The following is a 17,027-nucleotide window of genomic DNA, read 5'->3' as shown; positions in this document are numbered from 1 at the left end:
GAAGGTGTGGAAGGGTTAAATCTCCTGTCAGAGATTGCATCGATTGCTGCTACTGATGATCGTTTTTGGGATTTGGCAACTGCTTCTGCTGCTACTGCTTCTCTGAGTCCGAGTACCATGGACAGTGTTCCCAAGAAGAAGCTTCGATCTTGCATGAAAGTTACAACCTCAAGCCCCAAGTTCAAGAAGCAGAGAGTGATGAAGAAGAATGTGGAATGTAGTACTTTTGCTAAGAAGACGAAGCCTACTTGGCGTTTGCTTCCCAAATCACCGCTCTGTTTTACGCTTATTAGGGCTATGTGACTTCTTTTCAAGTACTGTCGTAGGAACAATTGAGATTAGTTATTATTTTAATTTTAGGGTTCTTCTGAACTTAACTATGGTTGATTTAAAGTAGGTTAACAATTTGTTAATTTTTTTTCCCTTAAAGTTGTATATGAATCAAATTTAAGTATTGCAATTGCAATCGATAGGTCTACTGTAGCCCACTGCAACGTCAATTATATAAAGAATTAAAAGTTAGGATGGCAAGAATTATTTTTGAGTTGGGCCAGGGAATGTGAAATTATTTTTGAGATGACTTGTGCTTTTCTGAAAGTAGTCTATACAACTCAAAAGTAGCTAATGAATTTTTCTTTATGGAGTCTGATGGTCTATACAAAACTACAGAGTTCAAGCTTGGAACTTGTGTGAACCTTCTGACTATTTTCATTGAAGGCCACAAATGTGCATTGTGTTAACCTTGGTTGCTTGGTTCCATATATTACTAGAGAATAGTCCATTAAATTTCTCTTTATTGGGCCAATAAAAATGTATCAATTAATGACTTGTAACTATATTTATCATGTGAAATTTAAATCAGATGCTACATTTTTAATGTGTTCAGACTTCAGATTTTGAACCTGCTTGGTGCATTTGTTGTGTTCCACATTCTTGGGTTAAATATTCTTGGCAATGACTAACAACCCTGTTGTTAGTGGCTATATCATTCCTTGATGTCTCCTTCCTTCTTGAAGGAGGGTTTCAGGAAAGTTGACCCAGATCGCTATGAATTTGCAAATGGGCAGAAGCATCTCTTGAAGAGTATATTTAGGAAAAAGTCTCTTCATGGACAGGGTAATCAACCAGCTCAGGTTCAGAGCTCTAAAGTTGCAGCATTGTTGAAGTTGGGATGTTTGGGCCAGAGGAAGATGTTGAAAGACTGAAACGGGACAATAATGTGCTTATGCAGGAACTTGTTAGATTGAGGCAGCAGCAGCAAGCTGTAGGTTGCAAACTGTAGGGCAATTTGTTCAGGCAATGGAGCAGCGACAGCAACTCCTTGCAAAGGCCATGCAAAGCCAGGCTTCTTAAATCAGTTTGTACAGCAGAATAATGAAAGCAACAGGCTTGGGGGCACTAAAAAGAGGAGACTTCCAGGGCAGGAGGAAGAAAATTTGGCAGTTAAGCCTGACAGTAATTCGCCCAATGGCCAGATTGTGAAATTCCACTCTTCAATGAATGAAGCAGCAAAAGCAATGCTGCACCAGATCCTTAAGATGAATTCATCATCTAGGTTGGAACCATCAATAAACAATTCTGGTCCTTTCCTGATTGGTAATCTTCCTTCTTTCAGCGCATTAGACAGCAACAATGCTTCAAGTCGGATCTCAGATTGATGATTTCAGATGTTCAACCAACTTCTGGACCTTCATTTTTGCCTGTTGAGTCAGGGTTTTCTGTCAGTCATCCATGCAATGCCATTTCTGAGGTCCAATCTCCATCATGTGCTGTAACTGACTGTGTTAAAACAGATCATATTTCTGAGATGAAAATGCATAATTCTGGGCAAGATGCAGCTCTTCGTAACTTCGCTGGGAGACAAGGAATTGTGCTAGAAAGCTCTATTGAAATTCCTAACACAAAATTTGTCAATTCCTGACTTTGCAATAAAATAATTTATATGATGTAAAGCACAATTCCATGCTAGAACAAAAAAAAAAAAGAACTAAAACTAACGTAAATCAAGACCAGATGACAATTATTTGATGCCACAGAATGGAAGTCTTGATATTCGGTGCGTCATAACTGCAGCTGAATTGTGAAGGAAGGATATTTATTTTAGCTGAAAGCCAGACAACCTACTACCAATTGCAGACAAGGAACAGTGATGAATCTGTGACATCTTATGTTAGCTGCAAGAAGTGCAATAACCCTTGGAAGTTCTGCTAGAGAAAATTCTCTTATGAGCTGCTTAGGCCTTATTGCATTTGGCACTGGTTTCTGGAATTTTTCAGTAGCATTTTATCTAGGATTTGTAGGATATAATATTCCATTGAATGAAAATGTGTCCATTGTCTTCAATTGATACAACTATTCAAGTAATTGACTCTATTTGCTGTTGTTTTCCTCCAAGCTGATATTGCTGATGCTTCTATCCTAGTGCTGCTCTTGTAAATTACTGCTGTTTGTTTTTCATTCTTATGATTATTATAAATTTGAATTTATATAAGAATGAATTTAATAACAGATAGATCAAATATTTATATTATATATTTTAGTTAATTTTACACAAATCTTATTATAAATATTTAATTTAATAATTACTAAATAATTTAAAATAACAGTAGAAGCGTCTTTTCTCTTTAAAAAAAAATAATTTAAAATATTTTTAATAAAATTCATGTATTATGGTATATGTTTACCTGGTTAAGTAGACAATAAAAACTAAATTTTGATGAAAAATAAAAATTATTATATAATTTTCTATTTAATGAATTTATATAAATATTAAACATTAATATAAATACGTAAAAAGATAAAAATTAATAATTTTAGTTTTATATACATGTACACACATAAAAAAAATAAATTTATTAATTAGGAAATAGAATTATTTTTAAATTAAGTGAAAAATTTATTATTGATATGATTGAAATCAATTAAAATTTTATTCAGAAATAAAAAAAAATAAATGGAATACAATATAAAAAATATCATAAGAAATAAGAATTAAAATAAAAATTATCATCATCCGCTAAACAAAATCCCAATTGCCCGGGAAAAGACGAAAAAGAGAAGATGGATACCGTCGTCCTCGGCCTCAAGCCCTCCTTCCTCCCTCCGCCTCCCAAGCCAAAACCCAAACCCTCAAAACCACCAAACTCAAACTTCAAAATCCCCATCAAGTCCTCAATTCATTCGGACCCCTGGTCCTTGAGCGACGGCAATATTTCAAAACCCAAACCCAAATCCAAGAACCCCAAGAAGCCTCTCTCAGACGACGACGCCAGGCGCATAATCAAAGCTAAAGCGCAGTACTTGAGCTTGCTCCGTAAACACCAGGGTCCTCGCGCCCAGACTCCCAAGTGGATAAAGAGAACGCCTGACCAGATGGTGCAGTACTTGCAGGATGATAGGAATGGCAGACTTTATGGGAAGCATGTAGTTGCCGCCATAAAGACTGTGAGGTCCATGGCTGGGAAGAGAGAGGAGGAGAGGAATATCAGGCTGGTGATGAGTGGGTTTGTGGGTAAGTTGAGCTTTAGAGAGATGTGTACTGTTTTGAAGGAGCAGAAAGGATGGAGGGAGGCTAGAGACTTCTTTGCCTGGATGAAAATGCAGGTGTGTTCACTTGCTTTTCATTTATTTATATATTTTTCTGAGTGTATATATCTATATTCATACTGGTTTTTTTAGTATTAAGTGTAGAATTCTTTGTTTGAGACGTTTGTTGTTTTTTGTGGGTTTAGAGAGTGTTTGGTGGGTTTAGAGAGTGCTTACTGACATAATTTTATTCTAGATTTTTGTTATTTTCTGATGAATTTATTCTAGATTTTTGTTATGTTCAGATGACTATTGTTTGTCCGTGCTTAACATTACATGGAATTTTAGGTGAGTGTGCACGGATGTTCTACTTTGATTAACTTCATCTGGGTTTCAGTGGTAGCGGCAAAAGAGTGTTTATTTCAGATGAAACTGTAGGTGGTGTGGCATTTACCTAGAATGATTGTTTTCTGTTTGGGTTTGAGTGAATTTTTGGAGGGCTTGGATAAGGTTACTGTGTAATATTTCTTTTTTACGCTTCAAAAATCTAATTTGCTATTTCTTTGTGTGTAATTTGATGGTCCTGGTCGTTGTTGTTGCTCATAATGACATTCAATTAACATACAGTAGGAAGGATCTCTTTTGTACCCGCCATTTTTTCTTAAATTTAATGTAGTATCCTTGTGAATTTGATGTAAACCTACAAATAATGTTTTGAATCACTTGAAGGTAGTTTATATTTTATGGTGATATTCATTGCATTGGTTAGAATTGATATTCTATTCTAGCAATTTCATCACAGTTGGTTTGTTGAAAATTTTTAAGTTAATTTCTGTTATGTGCTCTGAGGATACTTAGCAATGCTTGCAATAGCGTTATTCTTGTTCTTATTATTTAAAATTTCCTGCACGGCACAAACTTAGTTCAGTTTTCATTCTTTTTGGTTTTTTGTTTATTATCCTAGAAAAAAAAAATCCAGAAATTAATTTCGTGTAATGACAGAGTTGTGCTCTAACAGTTAAGCTATCGCCCAAGTGTTATAGTCTACACAATTGTTTTACGAATATATGGGCAAGTTGGAAAAATCAAGTTGGCTGAACAGACCTTCTTGGAAATGCTTGAAGCAGGATGTGAGCCTGATGAAGTTGCTTGTGGTACTATGTTGTGTTCATATGCCAGATGGGGACGTCATAAGGCTATGTTTTCATTTTATTCTGCTGTACAAGAAAGGGGAATTATACTGTCAGTTTCAGTTTACAACTTTATGTTGTCCTCTTTGCAGAAGAAATCACTTCATGGCAAGGTCATAGAATTATGGAGGCAAATGGTGAATAAAGGGGTTGCGCCCAATAATTTTACTTATACCGTAGTCATCAGTTCACTTGTCAAGGAAGGTTTTCATGAGGAGGCTCTAAAAATCTTTAATGAGATGAATAACAGTGGGCACGTGCCTGAGGAAGTGACATATAGCTTGCTTATTACCATAAGTACCAAAAATTGTAACTGGGATGAAGCAGGGAGATTATATGAGGATATGAGATCTCATGGAATTGTTCCAAGTAACTTCACCTGTGCTTCACTTCTGACCATGTATTACAAAAACGGAGATTATTCTAAAGCCCTTTCTCTATTTACAGAAATGCAAAGCAAGAAAATTGCTGTGGATGAAGTTATCTATGGCTTGCTCATCAGAATATATGGGAAACTTGGCCTGTATGACGATGCACAGAAAACATTTGAAGAGGTTGAGCAACTGGGTATGCTGAGTGATGAGAAAACATATTTAGCGATGGCACAAGTCCATCTTAATTCAGGAAATGTTGAGAAAGCTTTGAGTGTTATTGAAGTGATGAAGTCAAGAGACATTTGGTCATCAAGATTTGCTTATATTGTTCTATTGCAGTGCTATGTTATGAAAGAAGATCTGGACTCTGCTGAAGTTACATTTCAAGTTTTATCAAAGACTGGACTTCCTGATGCTGGTTCTTGTAATGACATGCTCAATTTGTATCTAAGACTGCAGTTGGCTGAAAAGGCTAAAGATTTTATCATCCAAATAATAAAAGATCAAGTAGATTTTGATGAGGAGCTTTACAAGACAGCCATTAAAGTACTTTGCAAGGAGGGTATGCTAAGAGATGCTGAGCAACTGACAAAAGAGATGGGTACTAATAAATCATTCAAAGATTGTAGTTTCTTCCAGACTTTTTTCAAGATTATGCATGGAGAAAACAAGGAATGTAAACACTTCTTGGTCTTTGATCAACCTGACACTATGGCTTTCGGGCTTATCTTTACATTGTATTTGAGACATGGTAGCTTCAGTAAGATGGAAGAAATCCTGAAGTTGTTGCTTGAGACTGCTGGTGGTTTGTCTACACTGAATCAACTAGTTAGCAGCTTCATCAGGGAAGGTGAGAAACCCACCTTCCTCATCTTGTGATTGGTACTATTTATTTATTTCTGCATCTCAGCATAAGAGTTTTATTTGTCATTATAATTCTATGAATTCATGCTGTGGCATGAATACAGAGCAATTTCTCTTTTTTCTCCTTCCTCTCTATTGGGACTAACATGTCTTCTTCTACATAGGTGATGTATGTGAAGCAGACACAATTAGTGCTCAAGTAACCAAGCTAGGCTTCAGATTAGAGGATGAAATAATTGCTTCATTGATTAATCTATATGGTAAAAGACAAAAGCTGAAGCAAGCTCAAGAGGTCTTTGCAACAGTTGCAGATTCCCCATTATGTGGAAAGTCAATAGTTAACTCAATGATTGATGCATATGTTAAATGTGGTAAATCAGAGGAAGCTTACTCTCTCTATAAAGAATTAACTGATCGAGGTCACAATCTGGGTGCTGTTGGTATCAGCATAATTGTGAATGCATTGACTAAATGTGGTAGGAATGCCTCTTTATAGGCTAGTAAAGTTTATTTTATTTTCTAACATTCTTTGGTAGGTAGTAAGTTGATTACATTTTCAAGCAAGTCTATGTATATGTAGATATAATCTAAACCTCTTTCACATTTACAAAGATTCATCCTCATGAATTAACATTTTGTTGCCCACAACAGTTATAGGTTCCAAAAGTTAAAGCTTCCATCTCACCTAAGTCGGTGATTTATCATTTATCTTTGTGAAGGCAGTTAAAATAGGCATGCTTGTGGTGTAGTTCATAGTGTTTATTGATCTATTATTTAGTTACATCTATGGCTATTTTGATTAGTGACAAGAATTACTCCATTCCCAGGCAAACCTCGAGAAGCAGAGAATGTTATTCGCAAGAGTATTCATGACAATATGGAGCTTGATACCATGGCATACAATATTTTCATCAAGGCAATGCTAGAAGCAGGTAGATACAGATTATATCATCATTTTTTTCCTAGATAAGTACAGAAAAAAGCATGCATTGATCTGTAGAGGTAATGTTGCAGGGAGATTGCATTTTGCAGCCAGCATCTATGAACGAATGATTTCCTTAAGTGTTACTCCATCAATTCAGACATACAACTCCATGATTAGGTGACAACCTGATGGAAGGAAAATGACTCAAAATAATGTTATTTGTATACCTGAATGTTTTTCTATATATGGGGAGTTGTTGCAGCTTTTATTAATTAACTACTAATGCAGTGTTTATGGACGAGGTCGGAAGCTGGATAAAGTTGCAGAGATCTTAAATACTGCTTGCAGCTTGGGTGTGCCTCTGGATGAGAAGGCATACATGAACATTATTAGCTATTATGGCAAGGCTGGTAATGAGCTACCTCTGCCTCCATTAATGAGTAGTAATATTTTATGTTTTGCAAATACATTAAAATTTTTTGAGGTCCTTTTTTTTTTGGTGAAGTGAACTATTTTATTTTTAACATACTTTAAAGAATGATGTCTCTCCCTTTCATTATTGCTTTTAACTTTTGAAAGAAATGTCACTGCACTTCAAGTTCTTTATATTTTGGCTTAGTTTATGGTTAGCACGCAAGGCATTAATGAGATGTCACCATCTATAGCATGTCTGTTTGCACTTAGGCTATGTTTGGTAAAATGTAATCAAAACTGTAATGTAATTGTGATTAAATTACATTATTTGCTACTTTCTTTAGTTGCATGAAGAAAATCTATTGTAATGTAGCATGAATCACGTTAAAAATCATCATTGATTTACTTAATTTATTGCCCTTTACATACAAAAAATTATGTTATCATATGTTCATTTCATTTACTTTATTACTTATTTTTACTTCCACTGCCGTCCCGCAATTGTTACTGCCACCGCCACCACCTCCATCACCACCCTAAGACTACTGCTTCCACCCCATCACCACTGCTGGATAAACTAAATATGGGGATAAAAATGGTTTATATTACATTATTTTTCATTTTGCAGCCAAATACAGGATTAGACTGGCCATTACATTACATTTCTCATTCAATTATATATATATATATTTTTTATTACATTACTTTCCATATCATTTATGTATATTATAGTATTTATACCTGAAAAAAAAGACATCAACTCAATATATGCATTATATCCTTGCCCAATATAGCTAAATGGTCTTATGAGGTGGCAGATTCAACTCTTTTTAATTATATTCTATATTGGTACTTTAATGAACAAGGTATCACATTCATTCTTGCTCAAGATAGTCCATAACGTTGAAATTTTTGTTCTCTCTGAAGGTAAGACACATGAAGCATCACTTCTGTTCACCAAAATGCAGGAAGAAGGGATAAAACCAGGGAAGGTATATTCATATATTTACTGCTGAAACTATAGAGGCTAGGTTTGAAGGAATTTGCATACCATATGATGGCTACATGAAAACGACATCTCTATATATGTGCATTTGTGTGTGTGAAATGGGCCTATCTTTCTGTCATTGGGTTGATTTTTTTATCATAAAACTGATATCCTTTGATGTAATGTCAATATATGATGACAAGTTCATTAATTTTAATTATTCATTTTAATTCTGCCCTCAAACGCTAGAGTAACTATTCTAGCATTCACTCGTGTCAAATAGCTGAATTCACTATGAGCTATTTTCGAAAGCATAACTGCTTAATCCCTTGTTCACTGGGAAAATGCAGGTTAGCTACAACATTATGATCAATGTGTATGCCATGGCGGGACTTTATCATGAAGTTGAGGGACTTTTTCGTGGCATGCAGAGAGATGGCTGGCCACCAGACTCCTTTACATACCTCTCTCTTGTTCGAGCTTATACAGAGAATTTGAAATACTCCGAGGCTGAGGAGACGATTGATGCTATGCAGAAGAAAGGCATCCCACCTTCCTGTGCTCATTTTCACCTCTTACTCTCTGCTTATGCAAAAGCTGGTCTAATGATAGAAGCAGAAAGGGTTTATAAAAAACTATTGACAACTGGTTTAAGTCCTGATCTTGCTTGTCATCAGACTATGCTTAGAGGTTACATGGATTATCGACATGTGGAAGAAGGTATACACTTTTTTGAGCAGATGAGGGAGTCTGTAGAACCTGATCGGTTCATTATGAGTGCGGCTGTACATTTGTACAATTTTGCCGGAAAGAAACACATGGCTGAAGTTCTTTTGGGATCCATGAACAATTTGAGGATCCCATTCCTCAGTAACCTTGAAGTTGGATCAAAGATAGAAGCTACTGATGTGTGTCAGAGGTAACTTTACGATGCACTACATAACCTGGAGAGCAAAATGACGCAGAGGAATTCTTATGTTTATATGGAGCAATGATGAGTAGAAACAATCATTTGTTGGTGAATTTCTATTGCTATTCCTCTTTTGTTCAAGTGGTGGAGAACACCATCTCTATGAAAGCTTAGGCCTCATGTTTGAGGGAGATGCCCCAAACTTGAACGATCTATGAGTAACTATGAACAAATGCTGCATGATTGCATACCAGAGGTGACACAGTAGTGGATTAAGAGTCCATACCGCTGTTCTTTCACCATTCAGCGAAGAGCTCCTCCAGTATATGAAGATAAATTGTATAGCAAAGATGTTTAAGAAGATTGTTCATGGACTAAGGCAACTTAACTAGAAAATGCATGATAGAGATGGCGGTGCCACGCACAGCAGCAGTTATGTGATACGTACCGGATGATCTGAAAGTTTTGACATTTGCTTCCCTTTTGAAACTGCCATCCAGTTTGGTACAGCAGTTGTGCTTAATATTCTTGAACGTAAATACATAATTCTTTGAAGCTGCAGTAATGTGCATTCTTTGAAGATGTGCCAGAAGAAGTGAGTCGCAGCCTCTTGTTCTAGTAGCATTTATAAACTAGAATGCAACCACCTGGGACTTGTGACCTCTCTATTTTGTCAATAGTGTTTCCTTTCTTACTTAGGATTTATTCAAGAACTGCATGAATGAGTTTGCAAACCTAAAGCCTGCACAAGTTCAATTCAACTAAATTCTATTTGGACCCTTTTTTTTTTTTTTGCATTTATATCAAATTAAGGTTAAACAATTATAAAGGTCTTTCAACTTTGGATGACTAGTTGATTCGGTCTGTAATATTTAATTCGAGCTAATTATACCCTTAAATTTTTACTTTTAGAATAAATTAATAGAAAAAAAAATAAAATTAACAATTTAATTTGGAAAAGGTCAAATGAGACATAGATTTATAAAACAAAACCAGTAATTTTATTTTGAAATAAATAAAAAAAATTCGATAAAAATAAATAAAATGAACACTTTAATTTTAAAATTAATAAAAAGCTTTAATGTAGATAAAAGATTAATATAAAAGTTAATAAAATTAGTAATATAATTTTAAAACTCAATTCAACTAAACCTTTATCCAAAAAATTTGGGGTCGGCTATATGGATTCGCTTTTTCCACTCTAAACGATTTTGGGTTAAATCCTCAGAAATATGTAATGCTTCTAAGTCATGTTGTACTACTCTCCTCCAAGTCAATTTAGGTCTACCCCTTTTTTTCTTTCTATCCTCTAACCTAATGTGCTCTACTTGTCTAACTGGAGCCTCCGTATGTCTACGCTTCACATGACCAAACCACCTCAATCTCCCTTCTCTCAACTTATCTTCAATTGGCACCACTCCTACCTTTTCTCTAATACTCTCATTACGGACTTTATCTAGTCTAGTATGGCCACTTATTCACCTTAACATTCTCATCTCTGCAACTCTTATCTTAGATGCATGCGACTCTTTCAGTGCCCAACACTCACTACCATATAACATAGCCGGTCGTATGGCTGTACGGTAAAATTTTCCTTTCAATTTATTGGGAATCTTACGATCACATAAAACTCCTGTGGCACGTCTCCACTTCAACCATCCGGCTTTAATCCTATGACTAACATCCTCCTCACATCCCCCATCTACTTGAAGGACTGAGCCTAGATATTTAAAGTGATTACTTTGTAACAGTACCACTCCATTCAAACTAACTCCCTCCCTATCACCAGTTTGGCCTTCACTGAACTTGCAATGCATGTATTCTGTTTTCGTTCTACTTAACTTAAAACCCTTTGACTCTAGAGTACTTCTCCAAAGTTCTAGCTTTCTATTGACTCCTTCTCGTGTCTCATCTATCAGAACAATATCATCCACAAACATCATGCACCAAGGAATACTCTCTTGTATATGTTTCGTCAGTTCATCTAAAACTAATGTAAAAAGGTAAGGGCTTATGGCTGATCCTTGGTGTAATCCAATTGAGATCGGAAAATCTCTTGTGTCCCCTCCCACTGTGCGCACAATAGTAGTTGCTCCTTCATACATATCTTTTAATACTTGTATGTACCTAATAGATACCCTCTTTTGTTCTAACACATTCCATAAGACCTCTCTTGGAACACTATCATAAGCCTTCTCCAAATCAATAAAAACCATGTGTAGATCTTTCTTCACATCTCTATATTTCTCCATCAAGCTTCTAATGAGAAAGATCGCTTCCATAGTTGAACGACCGGGCATGAAACCAAATTGATTGAGAGAGATAGAAGTATCATGACGTAGTCGATGCTCCACCACTCTCTCCCACAACTTCATAGTATGGCTCATGAGTTTAATTCCCCTATAGTTTGAGTAACTCTGTATGTCTCCCTTATTTTTAAAAATAGGTACTAAAATACTCTTTCTCCATTCATCAGGCATTTTCTTTGAGTTTAGAATCTTATTAAATAATTTAGTTAATCATGCCACTCCCATATCTCCCAAATACTTCCACACTTCAATTGGTATTTCATCGGGTCCACAGGCTTTACCCACTTTCATTCTCTTAAGTGCTTCCTTCACTTCTAAAGATCAAATCCTTCTAGTATAATTTACATTCTTTTCTATTGTTCTATAATCTATATTCACGCTATTACCATTTTGACTATTATTAAAGAGATCATTAAAATAATTTCTCCATCTTTCTTTAATGTCCTCATCTTTCACCAACACTTTTCCTTCTTTATCCTTAATGCACCTAACTTGATTGAGATCTTGACATTTCTTTTCTCTACTCCTTGCTAATCTATAAATATCTTTCTCTCCTTCTTTAGTTCCAAGTTTCTCATATAACTTTTCAAAGGCCTGTGCTCTTGCTTGACTAACTGCCTTTTTTGCCTCTTTCTTTGCTATCTTGTATTGTTCATATGCCTCATTATTATCACATTTAGGTAATTTCTTATACCATTCCCTTTTTCTCTTCACTGCCTTTTGTACTTCCTCATTCCACCACCATCTCTCTTTTGAGGGTGGTCCATGTCTTTTAGACTCTCCAAGTACTTTTCTAGCTACTTCTCTAATCTTTGATGCCATTTGTATCCACATATCATTGGCCTCCATATCTACCTTCCATACTTTGGACTCGAGAAGCTCATTTTTGAACTTCACTTGCTTTACTCCTTTGAACTCCCACCACTTTATTCGAGCTACACTATTTCTTCTGACCTTACTTGAATTGTTCCTAAACTTAACATCCAAGACCACCAACCTATGTTGACTTGTTAAAGCCTCTCATGGAATGACCTTGCAATCCTTGCATAGAGCTCTATTTGTCTTCCTGGTTAAGAGAAAGTCGATTTGGCTTCTATGTTGCCCACTTTTGAAAGTCACTAAATGTGACTCTCTTTTATAAAGTAGGTATTTGCTAGTATTAGGTCGTATGCCATAGCAAAATCCAGGATGCTTTTTCCCTCCTCATTTCGACTGCCAAAACCAAAACCTCCATGAACATTCTCATAACCTTGTCTATCACTTCCTACATGTCCATTCAAATCTCCACCAATGAAAACATTCTCTTCATTCGGTATGCTTTGCATTATATCATCCATATCTTCCCAAAACCTTTGTTTACTCTCACTGTCTAGTCCTATTTGTGGGGCATATGCACTAACTATATTTATTGTTTCTCCTTCTAGTACTAGCTTTACTAGTATAACTCTATCTCCTACTCTTTTCACAGCTACTACTGCGTCTTTCAATGTTCTGTCTATGATTATACCCACTCCGTTCTTGTTTCTCTCCTTTTCGGTAAACCACAGTTTGTACCATGAATTACCCACTTCCTTACTTTTCTCTCCTACCCATTTAGTCTCCTGAATGCAAGCAATATTCATCCTTCTCCTTTCCAAGGTATCCACAAGTTCCATTAATTTTCCTGTAAGTGATCCAACATTCCAAGTACCAACCCTGATCCTCCTCCTATCCTGCTCCTTTCTAATTGGTCTCCTTCTATGATATCTTCTATTGTTTTCTATGTCTATCTTGTGTTCTGTTCCACTATTTGCTTTACTATCTGTCCTATGGACTAACTTCTTTACCCACACCCGTCCATGATGTAGGAACCCTTGCTCACTTAACACCATACCCGGGCGTCGGCATGGCGCGTCACTTTCGGTGAACGCCCTACACCCTTGCATATTTATCACTACACCCGGGCTCCGATGTAGCGCGTCGTTAGTATCATTTGAATCCATATCATAGGGTGTGACGAAATTTTTACGCTGGTTGTCACCTACCGCAACCCTCCTCCTTTATCCGGACTTGGGACCGGCTAAGCGCAAACTACTTAGGTGGAGTTAATATAAATTTAAAACTATTTCAAAAAAAAAATATAATTTTAAAATTAATTTGGGAAATTTGGGACATAGCTATCGGAAGGTTTTCTAATACTTTAGGACTACCAGCTCAGCTATCCATTCTTTCTCCATATAGTCTTTTATATATATATATATATATATATATATATATGTGCGTGTGTGTGTATCTGCAGGAAAAAAAACCTAGGAATTTGGCCCATTTCATGAAAGGGCTAGCTGGGCCTGAAGATTTCTCAATGGGCCAAGCACCCGCCCAAATTTATAAGAGTAGCCTTACCTTTTCTCTTCTAATTTCTAAATTTAATCTCTCTCTTCGAAAATTGCAGGTGGCAGCCAACAATGGCTTCGACTTTGTTGAGAACCCTAACGAGATCCTCCAATTTGGGTTGGAACGCCAGAAGTTTTAGCCTTGTCACCAGTCAAATTACCAACCATACTGCCAAATGGATGCAGGTGTCTAACTTTTTTTTTTAATCATTTTTTGAATTTTTTTTTTCGGATGCGGAGGAACCTTATTGATTCTTTTTAAGAAGAAAATAATCATGCTTCTCTATTGTATGATAATTGCTGAATCATACCTATCATTTGGTATATTTGTGGTTTTATTCGCATTTCGTACTGAAACTGGTGAAATTTTGGTTTTATGAGGCTGAGATTTGAGATTGTGGTTTACTTGACCTAATTTTATTATTATTATTATTATTATTATTCAAAATTACTTGGATTCACATAAAAATTTTAAATTATTAGACAAGCAAGGGATTTGATCCCTCAAGCTTACTGGCTTCGATGATAACTAGTAAATTTTCGGTACCAAGTGCTAAAGATGTTCACTGTCATTTACAAAGCTGCAGAAGATTCAGTTCAACATGATTTGAAAAAACTTAGTTATCTTTTAGTTTCTTCATTTGCATTTAGATCAAGCATACAATTCTACCGTGAATTTGAAACAATCATTGAAATTCTTTGTCAATAATCACAGCTTTTCATTTCTATCTATTCAACCGCACACAATTTTGTTTTGTTTTCTCAAGTTCCATACAGGTCAAACTGATTACATACTAATTGATCATATATAAGTCTTGTATGTCATGGCAAACCGTTCAGCGCTTCAACAAAATATGAGTATTATAGATGTATTTTGCCAAGGGAAAAGATTGCTATTTCTTGGACATAGGAAACAACTCCTAGAAACTGGGATTTAGCAAACATCTGCATACTGGAGTCTTAAATGCATTCTTCTTTTCCAATTTTATCATTATGAATATTTACTATGCACGTGGTTTTAGCTTGACGGTTATAGGAATTGTGTGGAGTTGGTTATGTGCCTTTAAGTTTGTATCTTGCCATTTTGTGGAGCCATTTACATACCAACTTTAGTTCCATCACACATGGTCTAAGGATATAGATGAAGCAATGTAAGATGGTAGGTCTTATTGGATATGGACATGTTTCTCATTTCAATGTTGATTCATGGTGTTTGACTTAGCAACTTCCAAACATATACATGCTTGGACATGGTTATATTTGCCCGTGTTTCTGAATTTCCAATATTGAACATGTGCATTCAATTGCCATTGTTCTTTGCATAAAACCGTTAGAAATCTCTGTGTCTTTTAATTAAGAGGAGATAAGTTGTCATATAACTGTTCCTATGAGTGTTGGAGATTGGTGAATGCCAGTGTGTGAATTTTAGCTTAGCATCCTTGTTTTTCTTATATCAGCGGATGAAATTGCTATCTTGATTGAGTCTTTACTTTCATAGTCAATAATGGACTTTGTGAAATAGTTGAAATACTTAAATTTAGTCAACTCAATATGCATTATAAACTCAAGCAAGCTTGTTACTAAATTTGAATTTAAGCTTGAATAAACTTGCAAGAGCTTGAATCGGTGTTTTCTTTTAATCTGATTTGGGTAAAATCATAAATATAATGAATTCAAATACTCAAGTTCTGGCTTAACTTGATTGAAAAATCAACTTTTAATAGCAACTCAAATCTGAATAGCTTACAAGTAGATTGAGTCATTTACACCCTTAATTAATAATGTCAAATCAGCATGAAATTATGAGCTTTGGTTACAGGATTTTAAGATAAATATAATGCTTTGAAAAAGTGACTTTATAATGGCATGCATTTATGTTAGTAAAATTATTATCTAGTTTTAGGTGATTTTGTCTATGGAAGAACAAACCTTACAGTTGCAGTTTTAGATTGTGATTTGATTTATTCTAAACTAATGAACTTCATTCCATACTGTTTTTTCAGATGATGATCATTACCGACTTCTTTATAGAATCATTAATACCTTATGGATTCTATTTTCCCTTTTCTCCCCTTGTGTTTGAAGTTACTAGTACTTAATTGAGAGATTGCTTGATGTTGTGGTTCATTCCTATGACATCATGGACTTTCATTGCTCTAGCAGTTATTTCTTTAACTCTTCACGCCATCTCTAGGTCAGTAGTATGGTTGCTATGCTGATTGAATAGTTTTACCTGTAAGTTTATTTTTGCTGTGTTTTTCTTCTACTTCTTAAATTGGAGGTCTGCATTAACAAAGTGAAAACTCAAATAACCAAGAGTTTCTTTTTATTTGTAGGATGCTAGCAAGAAATCTCCAATGGAGTTGATCAATGAAATTCCCCCCATCAAGGTTGAAGGCAGGATTGTTGCATGCGAAGGAGGTAGGTTTATTGTTCATTGTTTGGAATTACACTTGTGAACATGGTAGTTTTAAATATTTCAGCATATGTTCTATCCCATCCAATCCCCCAAAAAGATGCGAAGGAGGTAGGTTTATTGGTGTTCTTTGTCGTGCCTTGTTGCAGACACTAATCCTGCACTCGGGCATCCTATTGAGTTCATATGCCTTGACTTGAAGGAACCAGCCGTCTGCAAGTATTGTGGTCTACGCTATGTGCAGGATCATCATCATTAGAGTAATGGTGCTCTTATTTTCAATATTAATCATCTGCATGGGGATTGGCGTTCTTGGACAAATCTGTGTCAATCTTTTGTCAACTTGTTTCAATTACTTTGCACTTTCAGTTGACAAATCCTTGTATTAAAGGCATTTCGATTTGTTCAATGTCAATAGAATAAGGATTTGGCATGACCATTATCTTGCTTGTTTGGTCATTTTCTGAACCAAATTTCCATTATCTATTTATTTACATCGATGTGGTCTGGTTTAGACTATATTTGTTTTCTTTTAATAAAAGAAGTGGTGAGGGTCCCTTATTTACTGCATCATGAAAATTCTCCACCCTTGCAGTTGCTGGAGAAGTACAATTGCGTCCTGGTGCTTTTTCAATTGACTAATTAGGGATATGTAAGTCCGTAGGTATCAGGTATAGAACATTTTGTAACCCGTTCTTTAGCATTTGCCCTCTCTCTTTTTCATTTACTTAACTCTTTCC

The 17,027-nt window shown here is 35.6% G+C and overlaps 2 protein-coding genes and 1 pseudogene across 5 annotated transcripts; all 3 read left to right on the top strand.

Moving 5' to 3' along the window:
* Positions 1–602: 602 nt before the first annotated feature.
* On the top strand, positions 603–2,328 carry LOC110641429 (heat stress transcription factor A-1b-like; annotated as a pseudogene).
* A 676-nt stretch (positions 2,329–3,004) lies between these two features.
* LOC110641432 (pentatricopeptide repeat-containing protein At5g27270) lies at positions 3,005–9,973 on the top strand. Of its 4 annotated transcripts, none has more exons than XM_021793137.2 (8): positions 3,005–3,603; positions 4,808–5,939; positions 6,118–6,429; positions 6,781–6,885; positions 6,968–7,055; positions 7,167–7,288; positions 8,220–8,284; positions 8,631–9,973. In XM_021793137.2, exons 1-8 carry the CDS (start codon positions 3,061–3,063, stop codon positions 9,201–9,203), a joined length of 2,940 nt encoding a protein of 979 aa, XP_021648829.2. In that variant the 5' UTR covers positions 3,005–3,060; the 3' UTR covers positions 9,204–9,973. The 4 variants fall into 4 exon arrangements, with proteins under 4 accessions (XP_021648829.2, XP_021648828.2, XP_021648830.2 ...); XM_021793136.2 differs by having other exon boundaries at positions 4,544–5,939; XM_021793139.2 differs by having other exon boundaries at positions 3,469–3,603; positions 4,528–5,939.
* Positions 9,974–13,881: 3,908 nt separating this feature from the next.
* LOC110641417 (NADH dehydrogenase [ubiquinone] iron-sulfur protein 6, mitochondrial) lies at positions 13,882–16,806 on the top strand. The gene is made up of 3 exons (XM_021793117.2): positions 13,882–14,057; positions 16,208–16,292; positions 16,437–16,806. Exons 1-3 carry the CDS (start codon positions 13,944–13,946, stop codon positions 16,544–16,546), a joined length of 309 nt encoding a protein of 102 aa, XP_021648809.2. The 5' UTR covers positions 13,882–13,943; the 3' UTR covers positions 16,547–16,806.
* Positions 16,807–17,027: the final 221 nt, after the last annotated feature.

The sequence above is a fragment of the Hevea brasiliensis genome, chromosome 3 (assembly GCF_030052815.1).
Source record: "Hevea brasiliensis isolate MT/VB/25A 57/8 chromosome 3, ASM3005281v1, whole genome shotgun sequence".
NCBI lineage: Eukaryota > Viridiplantae > Streptophyta > Magnoliopsida > Malpighiales > Euphorbiaceae > Hevea > Hevea brasiliensis.
The sequence above is the reverse complement of the archived record's forward strand: the minus strand, read 5'-3'. Positions and strand labels throughout refer to the sequence as shown.

What these genes read in the sequence shown, in the direction of transcription:
- LOC110641432 (XM_021793136.2), top strand. Translation starts at nt 3,061, where the DNA reads ATGGATACCGTCGTCCTCGGCCTCAAGCCCTCCTTCCTCCCTCCGCCT. An exon ending in TAGCAGCTTCATCAGGGAAG is followed by an intron (nt 5,940 to 6,117) that starts GTGAGAAACCCA and finishes TCTTCTACATAG; the next exon opens with GTGATGTATGTGAAGCAGAC. An exon ending in GAATGCATTGACTAAATGTG is followed by an intron (nt 6,430 to 6,780) that starts GTAGGAATGCCT and finishes CTCCATTCCCAG; the next exon opens with GCAAACCTCGAGAAGCAGAG.
- LOC110641417 (XM_021793117.2), top strand. Translation starts at nt 13,944, where the DNA reads ATGGCTTCGACTTTGTTGAGAACCCTAACGAGATCCTCCAATTTGGGT. An exon ending in ATACTGCCAAATGGATGCAG is followed by an intron (nt 14,058 to 16,207) that starts GTGTCTAACTTT and finishes TTTTATTTGTAG; the next exon opens with GATGCTAGCAAGAAATCTCC. An exon ending in GATTGTTGCATGCGAAGGAG is followed by an intron (nt 16,293 to 16,436) that starts GTAGGTTTATTG and finishes GCCTTGTTGCAG; the next exon opens with ACACTAATCCTGCACTCGGG.